We start from the raw sequence: 17,993 nt of genomic DNA on the forward strand, positions 1-17,993 counted from the left end.
GGCCCCGGCAGCGCCGCGGAGCAGCGCCCCCTGCGGGCGGGGGGACCGGCCGCTGCCTGCGCGGGGCGGTGCCGCGGGCGCCCCCCCCCCGCCCGGTGCGCCCCGCCTGTGCCCGGCCTCGCCGCCGCCCGGTGCCCGCCGCCCGCCGCCCGCCGCCCCGTGCCCGCCGCCCCGTGCCCGCTGCCCGCGCCCCCCCGCGCCCCCCCGCGCCGTGCCCGCGCCCCCGGAGCGGGCGGCAGGGGGCGCTGCCGGCGGCCGGCCCGGGGCGGAGCCCCCCGCGCTGCCCCGCGCCCGCCGAGCCGCCGCCCTGCGCCCGCCGGAGCCGGTGAGAGCGGCCGGGCCCGGCCAGCTGCGGCGGGAGCCGGGCTGGGCCCGGGAGCGAGCGAGGCCGCGGCTGCGGGTCGGCCGGGACGGGGCCGGGCGGGGACCGGGTCTGGCTGAGCCGGGACTGGGGCTGCACCGGGCCGGGCAGGGGCTGGTCGGGGTCGGGGTCGGGGTCGGGGTGGGTTTGGGCCGCGGCTGGGCCGGGACAGGGCGGGAGCAGGGGCACGTTTGGGACCGGCTGGGCTGGGACCGGCCTTGGGCCGCGGCTGGGGCCGACCCGGGGCAGGAAACGGCGCCCCCGGGGGTGGGAGCGGGGCTGGGGCCGGTGGCGGCCGCGGTCGGGATGCGCGGGGGGGGGGGGGGCGGGCAGGGGCCGCCCGGGAACAGGACGGGGTCAGCGGGGTCAGGGCAGGCAGCGGCCTGCTGGGGCAGGAGGGGGCTGGGGGGCTGCAGGGAGGAGCCTTGGGGAAGGGTCTCGGGTCAGGGCCGGTGAGGAGCCGGGTGACCTGGGTGTCCCCATCGTGGGGCCACAGCCTGAGTGCTGGGGAGAGGGGCCGCGGGGGGCTCAGCAGGGCCAGCGTGGCCACTTGGCAACGGGGAGCAGGGGCCCTCGTTTGGGGCAGGGCCGGGGCTGGGGGGGTCTGGCAGCGCGGCCGGGCCCGAGGCAGGGGCTGGGGTGTGACAGGCGGGTGCGGCAGCCCCGGGCCCGGGCTGGGGCGGGGGAGGCGGCAGTGACAGCGGGATGCCGGTCCCGCGGGGCCGGGCCGGGGATGGGGTGTCGCTGGGGTGCCCCTTCCCTGGTCCCGGCCCAGGTGGGCGGGTGAAGGATCCAGTCTGGGGGTGACGCCGCCAGCCCTGGGGCTCTGGGGCGTGGGGTCGGGGCTCGCCGTTGGCTCCCCGCGGGCAGGGCGGCTCCATCCCCCGCAGCCGGGAGCGGGGCCGGAGCTGATCCTGGAGCCTGTGAGGCCCCCGGGAGGGTCTCAGCGTCCCCTGCCCCCGTAGCTGTGTGTGGCACAGGCCGAGCAGCCGTCGCGGGGGGCAGCTGCCCGGGCCGGGGCCCGTCCTGCCCGCGGGAGCGGGTGGGGGTCCTGCTGCGGCTGGTTTAAGCCCTCACAGGTGCACGTCAGGGTCATCGTGCTCGGCTTGTCCCTGCTCCCGCGCTGTGGGACCCGCTGAGGGCAGCCCCATGTCCCTGCTCGATGCTGCAGAGCCCCAGGCTGGTGGGGGGCTCAGGGCGGTGCAGCCCGGGGTCAGGCTGCCGGTGTCCGGGGTTAGAAATGGAACCAGGACGCCCGGGCTTTGCCTGGCCCTGGGCTGGGGCGTCGAGGCGGAGCCTGGGGACCTTTGGGTTTCTGGGGCACGACGCTGGGCCGAGTTCAGCCGAGCCTGGGTCGGAGCTGGGGATCGGGAGGGGCTGCGGGACCCCGTGCAGGGTGGTGCTGGCCCTCCTCCAGCTCAGCTCCCCCGGCAGATGCGGGCGCCGGCTCTGGCTGGGCCTGCAGATAAGCCTGCGGGTGCCAGATCTGCTTCCTGCGGGCTGGGGCCGGTCGTGAACTTCCCCTTCAGCCGCGAGTCCGGCTCGGCCTAGCCTTTGCGGCCCCACTGGCGGGAGGGATACGAGGCTCCTGCCCTTGGCCCCCCAGGGAGACGCCCCACTGAGGGGCTGCCGGGAGCAGGGGGGCTGTGGGGGGCGATGTCCAGCTCCCAGGGCTGCATGTGGGACAGGGGGGGTGGGCAGCCCCGCTCCGCCACGGGGCCCCGTGTCCTCACACCCCCCTCCCCGCAGCCAGCGTCGCGATGGACGACATCTTCACGCAGTGCCGGGAGGGCAACGCGGTGGCCGTGCGCCTCTGGCTGGACAACACCGAGAACGACCTCAACCAGGGGTGAGCAGGGGGGGCCCGGCAGGGGGCTGTCCCCGGCTCAGCTGGACCGGGGCCGCGGGAGCTGGACCGGGGCCGGGGCTGTTTCCGCTGCGCTCGGTGTCCCGGGGGGGGGGGGTGGGATTCGGCTCCTCCCCGCCGGGAGGAAGTTACCGCATCGCTGAGGCATGAGGCTGCACGTCCTCGTCCTCCAGCCGCTTCCTCGGCCGCCGCCGCTCCTGCCGCGGGACGTGTCCCGGGCTGGGCTGGGGGTGCTGGGGAGCATCTCCCCGTCCCCGGGGCGGCGGGGGTGCCTGGGTGACCCCTTCCCCCGACTCCTCTGCTGGGGACGCCGCCGCTGACGTGTGGAAGCGGGGCCGGGGTCTAACGGGCAGGCCGGGCATCCTGAGCTCTCCTGCCCGCAGCATGTACCCCACTCCGGCAGCTCCCGGCGTTTGGGCCGGGCTTAGAGCAGACATCTCCATGGCCTGTGCCAGGCGCAGCCTCCTGCCCGCACCCCAAGACCCCTCGCTGGGCCGTGGCAGCGTGTCCCCCCGTACTCGCTGGGGGCCGGGGGCCTTCCCAGGGCACGTCCGTCAGTCCCTCCCGGTCACCCAGAGCTCTCCCAGCCCCACAGATCGTGCCGCGGGTCACAGCTGGCCCTCGCTGGGGTGTTTTGGCCCCGCCTGCCTGCAGCAGGGATGGGGGGCAGCTGGGGGTCTGCCCTGGGGGGGAGCTGGGGGTGCAGCAGCCCCCCCTGCCGGGCCCTAATCTCCTTTTAAGGCCTGGCTGGTCTCCTCCTCCCTTACTTGGCCAGGCACCGCCGAGCAAGGGGGGCCGGGGGGGGATCCGGCGCATGCCAGCATCCCGGTGATTCAGCCCTGCAGAAGATGGGGTTTGGCCAGGGCCTCCGGGGCCCTCGCGGGGCTGGGGGGCAGCGGCAGAGATGCTGCACGGGGCGATGTTGCCCGTTGGCAGCCCCCGGCCGCGCTCGGCCCCTCTCTCGCTGCCCGGGCTGGGGCAGGACGCAGCGGGGGGGGGCTGCGGCCGCTGAGCGGAGCCGACCCCGCTGCCTCCGCAGGGACGACCACGGCTTCAGCCCCTTGCACTGGGCCTGCCGCGAGGGCCGCTCCAACGTGGTTGACATGCTCATCATGCGGGGAGCGCGCATCAACGTCATGAACCGCGGCGACGACACCCCGCTGCACCTGGCTGCCAGCCACGGCCACCGCGACATCGTGCAGAAGGTACCGGCCCCATGCCGCTGCCCTCCACGGAGCGGGACCCCGCAGCCCCCTCCACCGAGGACTCGCTCCCCACTCTCACCTTCCTTGCCCTGAGCCCGCTGAGCCCCCCGCCCCCCCCACAGGAGCCCCACATCCCGCCTCGGCCCCCTCCCAGCCGCAGGCCAGCGCCCGGGCAACAAACGCGCTGCTGGGGCGTGGCGCTGGGCCGGAGGGGACCTGCCCCGCGCTGACGGGGCTCGTCCTCCCGCCCCCCAGCTGATCCAGTTCAAAGCAGACATCAACGCTGTGAACGAGCACGGGAACACGCCGCTGCACTACGCCTGCTTCTGGGGACACGACCAGGTGGCGGAGGTGAGCGGAAGCGCTCGGGCACGGGCGGGAGTCGGGAGCGAGGGAGGAGGCAGGAGGCCGGGGGTGTGCGAAGGGGCTGCAGCAAAGTGCAGGTGCTGCCCTTCTCCTCCCTCAGGACCTGGTGGGCAGCGGGGCCTTGGTCAGCATCGCTAACAAGTACGGCGAGACGCCCATTGACAAGGCCAAGACGCCGCTGCGGGAGGTCTTGAAAGGTAATAAAGAGGTTCTCGTCCTGGCCCTGACCCCCGCGCAGCACCAGCGACCTCTGCTCATGCTGCCCGACGCCCCGTCCCTCCCCAGAGCGCGCCGAGAAGCTGGGCCAGAGCCTCACCAAGATCCCCTACAAGGACACCTTCTGGAAGGGCACGACCCGCACGCGGCCCAGTAAGGACGGAGCCTTCCCCGACGGGGCGGGGGAGCGCGGGGGGGGGGCAGCACTCTGCGTGGCAAATGGCGCGTTCCGGGGGCGCAAATCCCCTCGCTGCAGGTGGCGCCTCATGGGAGCAAGGCCTCCTGCTGGTGTGGCCTCCCTGCGCGGCCCCAGGTGGGCGTAGGGAGGAGGGTCCATCTCCTTCTCTTACAGGGAACGGGACTCTTAACAAACTCGCTGGGATAGACTTCAAACAGCTGAGCTTGAGCCAAAAACTCAATGAGAACCAGTCAGGAGAGGTAGGTCGGGCTGTTGGCCCCCCGGGACAGGCTAGTGGCACCAGGCAGGTCACCGCTCTGTCCCCAGCCCCCGGCTGGCCGCGAGCGCAGAACTGGGGCGCAGCCGCTTGGGGGGTTTCTGTGGCCCCCCAGGGAAAAGGCACCCGCCGGGGCTGAAAGGCCGGAGTTCGCCCTGGCACGGTGCCACCGTCGCTCCACGTCGCTGGGGGACTGTGGGGGCTCGGGGACCCTCTCCCAGGGACTGTTCCCCCCCTCCCTGCAGCTGTGGAAAGGGCGCTGGCAAGGCAACGACATTGTCATCAAAATGCTGAAAATCCGGGACTGGACAACTCGGAAGAGCCGAGACTTCAACGAGGAATACCCGAAGCTGCGGTGAGTGCCGGCGCCCTTCGCAGGGCTCTCGAGGGCGGGGGGGTAGGAGCGCTCCGGGGAGGACGGCAGCGGGGTGGGGGGGGGGCGCAGCACCTGCCGTTCTCAGGGCTGTCACCTCTATCGCAGGATCTTTTCTCACCCCAACGTGCTGCCGGTGCTGGGCGCCTGCCAGTCCCCCCCAGCACCCCACCCCATCGTCATCAGCCACTGGATGCCCTACGGGTCCCTCTACAACGTGTTGCATGAGGGGACAAGTGAGTGCTGGGGGGCTGACAGAGCCGGGGGCTCCTCTCCCCACCCTCGAGAAGCTGCTTCCCCGGGTGTTGGGGGAGTGGCAGCTGCAACAGCAGCAGCGAGGGCCCAGGGCCAGCTCAGTCTCCGGTCCACGTGCCTCCCCCGCGCCCCGCATGTGCTCTCTGCCACCCTCGTGCCCCCTCCCTCCCCGCAGACTTCGTGGTGGACCAGATGCAGGCGGTGAAATTCGCCTTCGACATCGCGCGGGGCATGGCCTTCCTGCACACGCTGGAGCCGCTCATCCCCCGGCACCACCTCAACAGCCGCAGCATCATGGTGAGCGGCGCTGAGGCGCGGCCCGGCCCTTCCTCCCGCGCACGGGGGCAGGCCCGGCCCCCCCTGACCTCCCCCCCGTCCCCAGATCGACGAGGACATGACGGCGCGGGTCAGCATGGCCGACGTGAAGTTCTCCTTCCAGTGCCCGGGGCGGATGTACGCGCCAGCCTGGGTGGCACCCGAAGGTGAGCGCCCGGTAGCTGGGCCCCTCCCGCCACTCGGCCCCTCCCTGGCCCCCGGCCCCCTTCAGCCCCGTCCCGGTTCCCCGCAGCTCTGCAGAAGAAGCCTGAGGAGATCAACCGGCGCTCGGCTGACATGTGGAGCTTCGCGGTGCTGCTGTGGGAGCTGGTGACACGTGAGGTGCCCTTTGCAGACTTGTCCAACATGGAGATAGGGATGAAGGTGAGGAGGGGGCTGGCTCCGGACCAGGGGGCTCGGGGAGGCTCCGAGAGCCCCCCCCTGCACCTCCTGGGTCCCTGATCCTGCCCCGCTCTCCCAGGTGGCCCTGGAGGGGCTACGTCCAACCATCCCCCCCGGCATCTCCCCCCACATCTGCAAGCTGATGAAGATCTGCATGAACGAGGACCCAGCCAAGCGCCCTAAGTTTGACATGATCGTGCCCATCCTGGAGAAGATGCAGGAGAAGTAGAGCGGGAGGTGCCTCCCCCCCACCCGACGCTGCCATGCTCCCCTCCCCGCCACCCCCCAAGTGCCTTCTTTCACCCCAGCGCCGAGGGGGAGCAGGGAACCCCCCTCACCTGAGCCGGCCACGGACACACGGTACAGACGACGCTGCCTTCGCTGGAGCCGCTCTGGGGGCTTCAGACAGCGGCGCCACGTCTACGGCAGCACCTCGGCCCTCCCTGGCAGCTGCGGGCAGAGACGGAGCAGGAGCCCCGGCCCCGGCGCGGCGCTGGGTGCTGCTCCCCGCCAGGCGCAGACGGGGCTGCGGAGCCGCCGCGTCCTTGTCCCCAGGCCCGGAGCAGCTCCCCCGCTGAGGGGCTCTCGCGAGGCCCGTCCAGCCCTGGTGCTTTTCCCGGCCGAGGACAGGGGCGGGGAAGCTTTGCCTGTCGTGCCCAGCACCACCCCAGCTTCGCGCTTCACTCTTATCGTTTCCATCCAGGCCACATGGAAAAGCTGCCAGCATCCAAAATAAACATTTGTTACGAAAACTGGCTGCTGGGGAGGGGTGCATGCGCACGGGGGGTGTTTCAGGTGCAAGGGGGTGAGGCTGACGCGGGGGCTGCCCGAGAGTCCGCGGGGTCCCAGGCTCTGCCTGTCCCAAACCTCCCCGGGTGACAGGAGCGGGGCAGGCGCAGGCCCCAAGCGCTCCTGTGAGACGGGGGTGCGAAACACGAGGGCTGGGCAGCCCCACTGCACCCCCTTCCCTTCAGGGTCGCGGGGCAGGGCTCAGCCCTCCCGGAACGGCAGAAGGCGCAGCCAGAACCCCTGGTTGGGAGCCCGACGTGAGAAGAGGCCCTGCCCGGGCAGCCTGTAGGCAGGAGACAAGGTGCCTTTCCACAAAAAAACCTACCCAGCTGTTTAATGGCACTGAAGCGACTCTAAAAAAAGTTCCCAGTGACGACCCCTCAGTCTTTAGGTGAAGTAATGTGGCTTCTTCACGTTGATGCCGTACTCTGCAAGTGCTGGCGTCAGGTCTTCCATGGTCAGCGTGTACTTCTTATCCTGAAGGGACAAGGAGTTGCGTCAGTCACAGCAAGGGCCACCCGAACTCCTCAAAAATGCAGGTTTGGGGCGTTTCCCCCGCAGGCTGTGGTGACCTGTACACACACAGCTCCCAGCAGCAGCCGCAGAGCTGTTGGGGGCATTAACCAGCTCCCGGATACCCCACGTTCGTGCACTCGGCGGACGGAACCGAGCGTTACTCAACGCTCTAAAGATAAGTGACGTCACCCCCACGAGGTCCCCGAACCACGAACACGTTGACCGGGAGAACTCCCCGGCGCTGCCGCTACGCGCTCGCTCCCCGCTGACGTCCCTCCCCCCGCAGCAGCGTTCTGGGGGCTGTCGGAGGGAGGACGCCGGGCTGGAGGGCCCCCGGTCCGACGGGCTGCAGCTGCTCACAGCGTTCCCAGGAATCCCACTGCCCGCCTCGCCCTCTCGCCAGCGCCCCTCTCCCACCCGCAGAGATTATTCGCAAGTGCTTTAAGCCTCCCCCCGGAGTCCCCGCGCTCCGTGGCGGGAGCGGAGCTGGCTGCAGCCCCAGCAGCCGGGCTCTCCCCCTCTCACCTTGCTCTTGTTGCGGGAGCTGCCCGAGGCCGTCCCCTTCATCTTGCAGTGCTGCAGCGCGTCGTTGGCGATGTCAGAAATAAACTTCTGTGCGGCCAGAGAGATCAGTCGGATGCTGCCCGGCGGGGAAAGGAGGAGGGAGGGCGTCAGACGGGCAGCACCGGGCACCGCTGGGGCCCCCAACTACCAGACCCCGTCCGGGGCCCCCCAAGGCCCCACTCTGCTGCCACTTACATGCGCGGATCAGAGGCCTCGAACCCCGCTCTGTTCAGGTAGTAACCCGTGACGGCATCCGGGATCTGCAGAGGAGAGGGGCTGGAAGGGCTGCAGGGGGGCTGGGGGGGAGCTGGAGGGGCTGGGGAGGGGCGGGAGGGGGGAGGGAGGGAGGGTTTGGGCCCCCCGCGGCAGCCACTCGCCCCCCGCGTACCGTGGGCGTGTAGTCCTCCAGCTGCATCAGGAAGTCCACCAGCGGCGTGGTGGACACCACCGGCTTCACGTCGCCGTTGGCCGCGCTGGGCGGCACGTAGACCCCGTTGGACATGGCGCCCTCCGGGGGGGCCGCAGCCGCTGCCGCCGAGACCGGCACTGCGGGCACAGGGCGCTCAGCCGGCACCGGTGCCCCGGGACCACCGGACGATCCCCGAGACCCCTGCGGTCACCCCACGGTGCCACCTGGGACCACCGCACTTCCCCCCCGCCCCCCGGTTCCCCGCCGGCGTTCACGGGCCCCCCATGCTCACCCCTCGGGGTCACCCCCCCCCCCCCCCCGGTGTCCGGCGGGCGGACAGGCCGAGCTCGGGAAACGGTTCCGGGCCGCCCCCCCCCGCCCCGTGCGCGGGTCCTGTCCCCCGCCGTCCCCGAGTCCCCCCCCCCCACTCACCGGGCCCCCTCGCGCCGGCCGCGCCGCCCTCGGCCCCCCGCGCCGCGCCGCCCACCGCGCCCGGGGCCGCCCCGGGGCCGCCGCTACCGACGGCAGCCGGGCTGGGCTTGTTGTCAGCGGCGGGGGGCGCGGGGGGCGCGGGGGCGGCCGGGGCCGCGGCGCCGGGATCGGCCTCGGCGCTTCCGCTCATCGCCCGCCGCCGCCTCCCGCCTCCCGCCTCCCCGCGCCTGCGCGCGCCGGCCCCGCCCCACAGCGCCCCGCGGCGGCGCGGCGGGCACAGAGAGGCGGAGGGGCGTGGCCCCGCGGGTTTATTAGCATATCCCCGCCCCCCCCCGCCCCGCCCCGGTGTCACGGCGGTAGCAGCGCCCGCAGCAGCCGCGGGAAGTTGGGGGTCCCCCAGCCCGTGACGGGGTCCCAGGAGGGGCCGGCGCAGAAGCCCTGTCCCTGCACGGTGCCGTCCAGGCAGGAGAGGTGACAGCCCTGGGTGACCTGCAGGGACGGGCCTCAGCGCGGCCGGCGGGGAGCAGCCACACCCCGCCCCGAACCCCACCGCGGGAACCCCAGGGAACGCGGCCCATGGGAGCCCCCGCCTCACCCCCCGGGGAAGGGCCGCCCCCTCCCCCGGCAGCAACCTTAGGACACAGGGGCCCCCCTGAACACCCCCAGCAGCCCAAGGGCACCCTGCCCCACCCAGCCCATGGGAACGACATGGGGACCCCCCCCCCAGTGGGACGCTGTTGGCCCAAGGGGAGCAGCCCACCCAGGTCTCCCCCTCAGTACCCCCGCTGCTACTCTGGCCCCCCCAGCACCCCCCCAGCACCCCCCCAGCCCCCTGGCAGCCCCCCAGCAACCCTCCAGCCTCCTGGCCACCCCCAGCAACCCCAGCCCCATGGCACCCACCTGGACCCCCAGCATCCCCCCAGCCTCCTAGCAGACCCCAGCACCCACCCAGTCCCCTAGCAGCCCCCCAGCACCCTCCAGCCCCCCCCCCCCCCCCCAGCTCACATCGTAGAGCGCAGCGTCGTGCCCCCGCTCCTGCAGCTGGTAGAGCGCGGGGTTGAGGAAGCCGAGGGGTGCCAGCCCCCGCTGCAGCCGCCGGTCGTTGATGAGGGCCACCATGCCCCCCACCACGGGCGTGGACGCCTGCCCGGAGACACTGAGGCCTCAGCGCCCGCCCGCGCGGCCACCACGGCCCCGCACAGGGCCGACCTCCTTCCTTACCGACGTCCCCGACACCCAGGGCAGCGGGATGCGGTTTGTCACCACCCAGTAGTTGTCGGAGAGGGCGGCCAGGTCGGGGTAGGCACGGCCGCTGCTGTTGTAGTAGGAACTGGGAGGCAGCTTCGTGGCCGAGCGCAAGAACCGTCCGATGGCGGCAGCCTGGGGGGAGCAGAGGGAGCAGGGTGCCTGGCAGCAGGACCCAGCCCCCGCTCGCCGCTGGACCCCCTTCCCCCGGCCCACAGACCAGCCCCAGGGACGCTTGTGCCGGCCACGGCCCATCACCGCTCCTGCCCAGCCCCGCGCAGGCCCCAGCCCCGGCCTCACCTGGTAATCCGGCCTGGGGAAGACGTTGCTGAAGCCCCCGCCGCTGATGTAGTCCGTCACCTCCGCGGTCACCAGGAAGGGGTTCTTGAAGGACGTTCCCCCCACGGTGGTGACGTAGGGACTGGGGGGACAGGTGGGCGCTGCAGGTGGGCACACAGCGCCCGGGGCCCCAGCGGCACCCCACGCGCTGGCCCCCGCCCCAGGAGCCGCGCGCGGGTGGGCTGACACCCCTCACAGCCAGCGCCAGGCAGCAGCCGGCCCCGGGCCGGGGCTCGGTGCCAGCAGCGGGTTTTGGCTGGCCCCGGCTGCGGGCAGCTCTGCGTCTCCACGGGACCCAGGGTCACCCCCCTCACCCACCTCGAGGCTGGAAAGCTGGGCCGGAAGGTGTGTTTCCCACCGGGCACCCGTCTGCACCCAGCGCCGTCGTCACCTGATGAGAGAGACGGACAGACGGACGGACGGGGTGATCCGGCAGCGCCCGAGCGGCCCCTCGCCCACCCAGGAGCCACCTGGGGCTCCCGGGCAAGGGGTGCGGGCTGCCCCCCGGCTTGGTGCTCAGCTCCCCACTGCACCCCCAGAACAGCGCACACCTGAGGCAAACAGGATGGTCAAGCCCCGGGCAGCCGCCTTCATGAACTCGACGTTCACGCGCTCCATGTAGGCGAGCGACAGGCTGTCCTCGTCATCGCCGTAGCTCACCGAGTGCACCCATGGCAGCGACGACATGTTGGAGAGCAGCAGCAGCCAGGCCAGGAAGGGCTCCTGGCTCTCGTGCCGCCCTGCGGGGACAGAGCGGGGCTGGCTCAGCTCCCCCGAGGACACGGGGCTCGAGGGAAGGCGGGGATGGCACAGGGGGGCCCCCGTCTCAGCAGCACCACCAGCACCAGCCCCGGACGGTCCCGCAGCTCCTGACCTGCCCGGGCTCGGGGCTCTCCCGTGAGCTCCCACTGGCAGCACGGCCAAGGGCAGGGACCGTCACGCTGGATGGCCCCAGCTCTGCCAGCCGGTCTGGCAAAAGGTCACCCTGAGCCCGAGCAGGGGGTCTGCGCCCACCCACTGCTCCTCTGAGCACCAGCCGCGGGGCTGCAGCCACCCTCGGCAGCCAGGCAGCCACGCCGTGGCTCGGCCAAGCCCATGTCCCACCTCCATCTGCCAGGGTCCCCTCCTGCCCCTCTCCCGAGGAGAGCAGAGCCCCAGCCACCCCTCCGAGCTCTCAGCTGCTCACGCAACCGCCTGTCTTGGCACATCACTAACTGCATGGGGGAGGTGAAATTTAACGTGGAGCTGCGCCCGCCTTTGCCATGGGGAAGGCAGAGCCGGCAGCCCCGAGGGCGCCCCATCTCCTGTTCAGCCAGTTTCTGATCTGGGACAGACACTTTGTCCCACAGCACCGTAGCCGTGCCTGTGCAGGCTGTTTTGCAAGCTTGTTTTCTCAGATTGCCTTACTCTCCTTCATCCACTCTACTGGTGGATTCATGGGCGAGAGATCAGCCCCAAAGCAGCAGGAATTAAACAATAAGACGCACTCGCTGTGGTCTCCCTGCAGGGAAGGGCAGCAGAGCGGCGTGACTGCGTGGCCGAGGCGTGGAAGCCCCTGTTACAGGACACTGTGGGTGCTGGAAGTTCACTCAGGTTCAAAAGCAACTACACAGACCAAGGGAAGAGCATTTCCCTACGAGCTCTCAGAAACCAGCGTCAGCAGTGGCGCTGGGAGGCCACAAGGCACGTGCCCACGGCGGCGGGGAAGCGCTGGGGGACGCACGGCAGGGGACACACGGCGGGGGACGCACGGCGGGGGATCAGTACCTGCATTGCTGAAGACCCAGGTGGAGATGTTGGCGCCCGTGCTCATGATGTATTCCACGTCCAGGCTGGCCTCCAGGCCCGCCTTGCCCTTGCCCTGGTGCCCAACCACTTGGTCAACCTGAGAGCGGTGGCCAAAGCTTCTGCCAAAGAGCTGCATGAACTCAGCCAGGTCAGCCTGGTGGAAATACTGTTCCAAGAACTGGGGGGACAAGAGGAGCGGGTGGGTTTTTTGTTTTCTGTTGAAACAACGAGGTAAGTTTTTTCTCCTGACTTAGTAGAGCGGCCCAGCACGGGTCTGTGCAACGCTCGCCCACCGCGTGCTCCCACCAGCCGCTGAGGGATCCCCACAGCTGTCCTGGGGCCACCAGAGCAGCACCAGCGCGTGGAGTTCCCACAGCCCACGGGCCTCCGACCGGGAGCGGCTCCGCCGGTTACCTGGGCGCAGGCCTGGCTGTTGTTGGGCAGCAGCCCGACGTCCCCTCCGGTCATGTTGTATCTCTTACGGATGACGGAAGGCGTCACGCCCAGGTGGAAAGCTGCTCCCCCTCCAATGTGCTGCCCCCACTCCATCTCCTTCTTGGCCCAGGCTCTGCTGACCACCTTTCTCTCCGCAGGGAACCGGTGCAGGCCACCCACTGGTGCGCAAACAGGCAGGAGAAGCGGCTGTCAGGGCGCAGAGCTCCGGGAGCAGTGTCAGGGCCCCTTGGCTCTCCCGTCCCCATCCTCACTCGGGCTTTGTGTTGGAGCCGGCCGGCCGCGGGGGAGCCTGTTCCCTGCCCCAAGCACCGCGCAGAAGGTGGGAAAGCGCCAGCGACAGGTATTCCCCTGGCACAGCTCAGGCTCCCCCCTGCCTGGCCGCGGCCGCAGCCTGGCACCCCTCTGCTCCCCTCGCGGAACGGCCGTGGCAGCCCACACAAAGGGGTCTCACAGGAGGGAGTTTTTCCAGCTCAGAAGCAGCTGCACATCCACAGAGACAGGCCGCACCTGAACTCTCTGCACCCACCATCCCGGCCCGGGAGCACCAGTAAGAAACACTTCGGGTGCTGCCTGTCCACAGCACGGAGTGGTTCAGGTGGGAAGGGACCTTTCAAGGCATCTGGTCCAACCCCCCTGCCACAAGCAGCGACATCTTCAACTCAGTCAGGTTGCTCAGAGCCCCGTCCAACCCGACCCTGAATGTGTCCAGGGATGGGGCATCTGCCTCCCATGCACAAACCTCCTCAGGGGGCCCAAGGGCAGCCGGGAGCACGGCCGGGGGAGCTGCCACACCGTCCCGCGGGACACCACGATGGCCAGGCCTGGCCGCTCCGTGCGTAACCTCCCACCCGCCCCCCAGGCAGCCTCGGCTCCCCTGCGCAGGACGTACCAAAGTCAAGGTGCTCAGCCAGCTCCTCAGGGACAGCGTAGGGGAGTGGGGAGCGCACGACGCTGCGCTGGCCCTTCACATAGCGGTGGAACTCGGCCCCGGGCAGGAGCCGCTCGGCCGTGCTGCAACACAGGGACAGCCACCGCACGGGGATGCGCGTCGCCGGGACGGCCATGCCCGTTCGCTGCCCTTCCCACCCCGCCCGCCGCTGGGACCAGTCGGGGACGAGCTTCACCTCCCACCTGCACAGCTGAGCTCGCACACCAATGAGCACCTTCCAAACCCAATTCCCGTCACCTAACCGAACCAGAGCCCTGACGCTGCAGTGTCCCCTGCAACTCTACCCCCAGCCCTGCCCTTGGGGACTCCACGGCCACACAGAAGGCGGGAGGAAGCGTGGGGCTGGCCCGAGGACCTGACGGCCACGCACGCCTGGGTTCTGGTACCGCAGACACTGGCTGTGAGTCCCCCCCAGCACTGGGCCCATGCACGCAGGCAGCCAGCTCTGGGCTGCGGAGCCCTGGAGCCCAGGCAGGGACACAGCTCAGCCCTCCGTCACCCGGCTGCACCGTGGAGCCGCAGGGAAGTCGCAGAGGCAGGGGCAGGGTCTGGCTTCGTCTGTTCTCATGGGAAGGGCACGGCCAGCCCGGGCTCACCTCGCCGGCATGTGGCACTCCAGGAAATCGAGGGTGGCGACGCTGCTGCACCTCTCCACTCCGTGGCCTTGCAGCCACTTCAGCACCGCCATGAGGGTGGCTGGGGACGGCTGGACGAGGTCCCGCACCTGCTCCAGGGACAGGAACTTGCCTGCGAGAGGCACAGGGAGGTCAGAGCCCCGGCCTGCGGGGCCCCAGGGGGCCTGGCGGGGCTCGGGCGCGCGGCCGTTACCGTATCGCGGTGAGCAGGGGTCTGAGACGGCACCGACGAGCTGGGCCAGGCGCGTCGTGCCCCGCTGCCGCAGGGCCAAGGTCAGCTGCACCTCGTGGCCGGGGTCCAGGCGGCCGGCGTGGGCCCAGCCGGGGGGCACCCTGCGGGCAGGCTGTGAGCGCCCGGCGGGCACCAGCGGCCCGTCCTGCCCCCCCGAGCCCCGCACCTACCGGAACGGCGGGTCCGGCTCCGGGGCCAGGCCCGCGGCGCAGCTCCAGGCGGCCGCACACAGCGCCAGCACGGCGGGGGCCCCCCGGCACCTGCGGCGAGCGGTCGGGGGGGGCGAGCGGTCAGGGGGGGGCGGGCGGGCACCGGCGCGGCCCCGGGGAGCCCCGGGACTGCAGGTGCCCGGCCGACCCCCCCCCCCCGCCCCGGGCCGGGGAGCCCCGCCAGACCCCCCCCCGAGCCCCGGCCAGCGCCCCGTTCCCCCTCGGTGCCCGTTCCCCCCGGCCCCGTTACCCCCGCGCCATCCCGCCGCCTCCCGCCGCAGCGCCCCGATCACGTGAGTGCGGGCGCGTGACTCGCGGTCACGTGAGGAGGCCGAAGCCGCGGTCACGTGGTGGGCGGGGCCCGGTCCCTGCAGGTCGCGCCGGCCAGGCCGTGCGGGTCCCCCGGGACCGGGACCGGGACCGGCACCGGCCGATCCTCCCGGCCACTCGCACCGCCGGGCCTGGGGCGGGCCCCGCTCTCGGCCCCGGTCCCGGCGGGGAGGGGCCGCTTGCCGGAGGGGCTCCCGGGCACCTCCCGGTATGCCGTGTCCCTCTCCGCCCCGTCCCTCTCCCGGAGCGCCGCGGAGCCGCCACGGCGGCAGCGCGGGGGGGACGGGGGGGTGTCCCGGGCCGGGCCGGGCCGGGCCGGGCCGGGCCGTTCGTGGGGGCAGCGGGGGGGGCGCTGGGGGCCCCGCTCGGGGGCTGGGGCCGGGCTGGGGCGTTGCCCGGGGGTGGCTGCAGGGACGCGGGCGGAAGGTCTGAGCCCCCCTCGGGGGGACCCGCTGTGCCCACCCCAGGGCTGGGGGCGTCCTCCCTGCGCAGGGGAGCCGGGCTCGGGGGCGAGCACGCCCTGTGCCCTGCGGGCCGGGACACGGGGAGGCTGCCGGGGGACTCGGGGGCTGTGCTGCCGCTCGGCCGCGGGAGCGGGCTGCGGGGTGGCCAGCTGGCCAGCTGGCACGGTCGCCGGCCGCTTGGCTCCCGCAGCCGCTGAGCTGCAGCTCTCGGCTTCCTGCGCCCGTTGGCTCCGCTCGCGGTCCCGTGCTCGCCGCTCTCCCCGGGATCGCAGACGCGGCAGATCGCGGGCTGGGGCAGGTTCAGGCGGTTTTGGCGAGGGGGCTCTGGCAGCGGCGCCTCCACGCGGTGGAGCTGGGCCCCCCCGCCCCGCCCGGGGCAGCCCTGGGGTGTCCGGCGGTGGCTGGTGAGGCGGAGGGGCCCGTGACCCCCATCTGCCCCAGGCCGCTTTGGCTCAGCCGGCCCCGGCCGCGTCCCAGCGCCGGTCCCACGCTGCACCGTGGCTCCAGCAGCTCCCAGTTCTTTCCTGCTGCTGCAGAGGCCAAGGCAGGAAGAGACGGACAATGGGAAAACCACCTGCCTGGCCCGGGCTGCCGCGGCTCCCACGCCCAGCGCAGCAGCTGCCGGGGCGGGGGGAGGCCCGAAGGGTCTCTCCTGCCTCAGCAGCAGCCCGAGGCGTCACCCCAGAGGCGGGCGGGTGCTTGGGTTGTTGCGGGGGGGTGAAGGTCCTTCCCCGGGGGACCAGGGCCGCAGCAGTCCCGCCGTCCTCGTCCTGCTCTCTGCCCCGCGGTGAAGGCGTCTGCGCTGAGCGGGGGCGACGCGTGCCCCGGCAGGCAGTGCCCGCTGCGGACCCATGGCCCTGCTGCCTTGGGCTGAAGGGAGGCGTCCAGGAGACCCAGCGGGGCTTCACCAGCGTCTTCTCCGTTCACAGATGCAGCTCAGCACCTCACCGACGCGGGGACCTCGGCCCGCGTCCCTCAGGCCCACCCCAGCCCCTGTCTGGCCCCCGAGGTGCTTCCCCTGCCGCCCCGAGGCCGGCCCTCGTGTCTGCCACCGCTCCATCCCCGTTCCTTGTCTGTGGTGCGAGCGTCTGCGCGGAGCCCTGGGGTGCTCCTGGTCCCCGCGATGGGAAGCACACGCGGAGTTTCCGTGCGTGGTTCACAGCAGCTGGAGCCCATCGCCTGCCCGAGGCTGCGCGGTTGCAGCCTGCGGGGCCAGGGGGCGAGCAGGGGAGCTGGGGGGGGACACACAGCAGCCAGGGAACACAGGGCAAGGGGGTGCCAGGGCTGGGGGCCAGGGGCTGTGGGCCCAGCACAGCGGAGAAGGTTTAGAGGGAGCAGCCCAGCACCCCCCGCTGCCAGCTGAGCCCTGGCCCCCAGCCTTGGCCGTGGGAAGAGCTGTCAGCCGTGCCCTCCCCACTTCCCAGCCCTCGCCCCGTCCCGCCGCGTAGGGGCTGGCCGAGCTTCCCGGTGCTGGCTCGCGGCTGCCCCACGCCCAGCGTGGCACCGACCCAGCGGTGACAGCTGCAGCCCGCGGGGACCGGCCGCCTCGATGCGCGTTGGCCGGGGGCCTGGGGCGCTGCCAGGGAGCTGCAGCCCACCCAGCTGTCCAGCTGGTCACAGCTCTGGGCTGCGCTTTAAATGGGATGAGATTTGCAGGAGATTATTTCCTGGATCTGTCTGGCCAGCAAAGATTAGGTTGCCCTGACAGAGCTAATTACTCTAACAAGCATCTGCTGCTCCTCTGCCGAGCTGCTCAGCGGCAGGCAGGGGACACGGGAGCCTGAGCACCCAGTGAAGCTGCCAAGGTGTCCTGGGGGAGCTCTGCTCGCCCCGGGGGGGCGTGTGCTGTTCCTGCGGATGGAGGCAAGCACGTCCCTCCTCTGGGCAGTCGGGATTGCCGAGGTCAGGCAGTGCCAGGGAGAGCAGTGACATCAAGGTCCTTCCTGCTGGCCAAAGACCCCCTTGGTCTCAGCCACAGAGCAGCGAGCATGCCCGGGCGTTACCTTTGCGGCCGGTCGGGGAGCGGGATGGCGTTGGGTTAGTGACGAGGTAGCACAGAGAAGCGGTGTCAGGCAGAGGAACCCCAACAACCCGGAGAAGGGGACACCTGTCCCCAGGCTGCCACCCCTTGGCCTGAGGGCGGCACCATCAGAGCGGGTGAGTGGGAGCTGCTCTCCCAGTCACCCGCAGACTGGAGGGGCACAGCCTGGGGGCATGTTACGGGAGGCAGAATGCAGAGCGGTTTGGAATTATGCAAGACTTGTTATGGGATGTTTAGCAGAGGAGCTAAAAGGTGAGGAGAGAGAGGGATCAAGGTGGTCGGGAAGGAAAAAATCAACAGGAAAACAAGGAAAAAGGGGGAAAAGCAGCTGGCCACGTGAATGGATTGATGGTCGGTACATTTGTCTGGTTGTCCCGCGTCCGATGGCTGCGGAGCCTGTCACGTCTTCTCAAACTCCAGTTCTATTTCCCTGGGTCGGGGGGGCTCTGTTCCCTGTACACGTGTGTGTCGGATGTGTGTGGTCACAGGGCCGGTGTGCCCGTGGCACCAGCAGCTGCAGAGTGCGAGTGTACGTGTGCGGGGGAATGTGCCGCTGCTGGCAGACTGGAGTGGGCAGTGAGGAGGTGACCCGGGAGGGAGAGGAGTGAGCAATTGTGTGTGTACATGTGTGTGTGTGGTGGGACCACAGGGGAGAAGGCTGCCAGAGGGGTCAGGGGAGCCCTCGCCAATGGCCAGAGGGACCATGGGGTTTGGAGATCAGCTGGAAACCGCTTGTGTGTGTCTGTATGTCTGGGTGTTACACAACAGGGGGTGAGGGGA

The 17,993-nt window shown here is 71.4% G+C and overlaps 3 protein-coding genes across 5 annotated transcripts; 1 reads left to right on the forward strand and 2 right to left on the reverse strand.

Annotated features, from left to right (window-relative positions):
- Window positions 1-235: 235 nt before the first annotated feature.
- On the forward strand, window positions 236-6,567 carry ILK (integrin linked kinase). 3 transcript variants are annotated; one of them, XM_074816678.1, is made up of 13 exons: window positions 236-325; window positions 2,111-2,210; window positions 3,268-3,433; window positions 3,689-3,784; window positions 3,900-3,996; window positions 4,085-4,168; window positions 4,368-4,453; window positions 4,716-4,825; window positions 4,952-5,079; window positions 5,274-5,395; window positions 5,481-5,580; window positions 5,667-5,797; window positions 5,895-6,567. In XM_074816678.1, exons 2-13 carry the CDS (start codon window positions 2,122-2,124, stop codon window positions 6,042-6,044), a joined length of 1,359 nt encoding a protein of 452 aa, XP_074672779.1. In that variant the 5' UTR covers window positions 236-325; window positions 2,111-2,121; the 3' UTR covers window positions 6,045-6,567. The 3 variants fall into 3 exon arrangements, with proteins under 3 accessions (XP_074672779.1, XP_074672781.1, XP_074672780.1); XM_074816680.1 differs by having other exon boundaries at window positions 308-325; window positions 2,115-2,210; XM_074816679.1 differs by having other exon boundaries at window positions 316-400.
- Window positions 6,568-6,906: 339 nt separating this feature from the next.
- On the reverse strand, window positions 6,907-8,730 carry TAF10 (TATA-box binding protein associated factor 10). The gene is made up of 5 exons (XM_074816681.1): window positions 8,526-8,730; window positions 8,073-8,230; window positions 7,880-7,944; window positions 7,646-7,760; window positions 6,907-7,081 (listed from the first exon to the last, which is right to left on the reverse strand). Exons 1-5 carry the CDS (start codon window positions 8,713-8,715, stop codon window positions 6,992-6,994), a joined length of 618 nt encoding a protein of 205 aa, XP_074672782.1. The 5' UTR covers window positions 8,716-8,730; the 3' UTR covers window positions 6,907-6,991.
- An 86-nt stretch (window positions 8,731-8,816) lies between these two features.
- On the reverse strand, window positions 8,817-14,692 carry TPP1 (tripeptidyl peptidase 1). Its single transcript, XM_074816677.1, has 13 exons — window positions 14,629-14,692; window positions 14,340-14,429; window positions 14,131-14,270; window positions 13,899-14,049; window positions 13,243-13,364; window positions 12,312-12,511; window positions 11,877-12,075; window positions 10,661-10,849; window positions 10,428-10,500; window positions 10,071-10,191; window positions 9,747-9,905; window positions 9,531-9,668; window positions 8,817-9,014 (listed from the first exon to the last, which is right to left on the reverse strand). Exons 1-13 carry the CDS (start codon window positions 14,637-14,639, stop codon window positions 8,874-8,876), a joined length of 1,734 nt encoding a protein of 577 aa, XP_074672778.1. The 5' UTR covers window positions 14,640-14,692; the 3' UTR covers window positions 8,817-8,873.
- Window positions 14,693-17,993: the final 3,301 nt, after the last annotated feature.

The sequence above is a fragment of the Strix aluco genome, chromosome 2 (assembly GCF_031877795.1).
Source record: "Strix aluco isolate bStrAlu1 chromosome 2, bStrAlu1.hap1, whole genome shotgun sequence".
Lineage (NCBI taxonomy): Eukaryota > Metazoa > Chordata > Aves > Strigiformes > Strigidae > Strix > Strix aluco.

Bases quoted from the DNA above. Each gene is read 5' to 3' on its own strand.
- ILK (XM_074816678.1), top strand. From the start codon at position 2,122: ATGGACGACATCTTCACGCAGTGCCGGGAGGGCAACGCGGTGGCCGTG. The intron at 3,434-3,688 runs GTACCGGCCCCA...CCCGCCCCCCAG, and splicing joins ACCGCGACATCGTGCAGAAG to CTGATCCAGTTCAAAGCAGA. The intron at 5,396-5,480 runs GTGAGCGGCGCT...CCCCGTCCCCAG, and splicing joins TCAACAGCCGCAGCATCATG to ATCGACGAGGACATGACGGC.
- TAF10 (XM_074816681.1), bottom strand. From the start codon at position 8,715: ATGAGCGGAAGCGCCGAGGCCGATCCCGGCGCCGCGGCCCCGGCCGCC. The intron at 8,231-8,525 runs GTGAGTGGGGGG...CTGTGCCCGCAG, and splicing joins GGCCGGCGCGAGGGGGCCCG to TGCCGGTCTCGGCGGCAGCG. The intron at 7,761-7,879 runs GTAAGTGGCAGC...CCCGCCGGGCAG, and splicing joins GAGGCCTCTGATCCGCGCAT to CATCCGACTGATCTCTCTGG.
- TPP1 (XM_074816677.1), bottom strand. The intron at 10,850-11,876 runs GTACTGATCCCC...CTGTCCCCGCAG, and splicing joins CTGGGTCTTCAGCAATGCAG to GGCGGCACGAGAGCCAGGAG. The intron at 10,192-10,427 runs GTGGGTGAGGGG...CTGTCCCCCCAG, and splicing joins CCCAGCTTTCCAGCCTCGAG to TCCCTACGTCACCACCGTGG.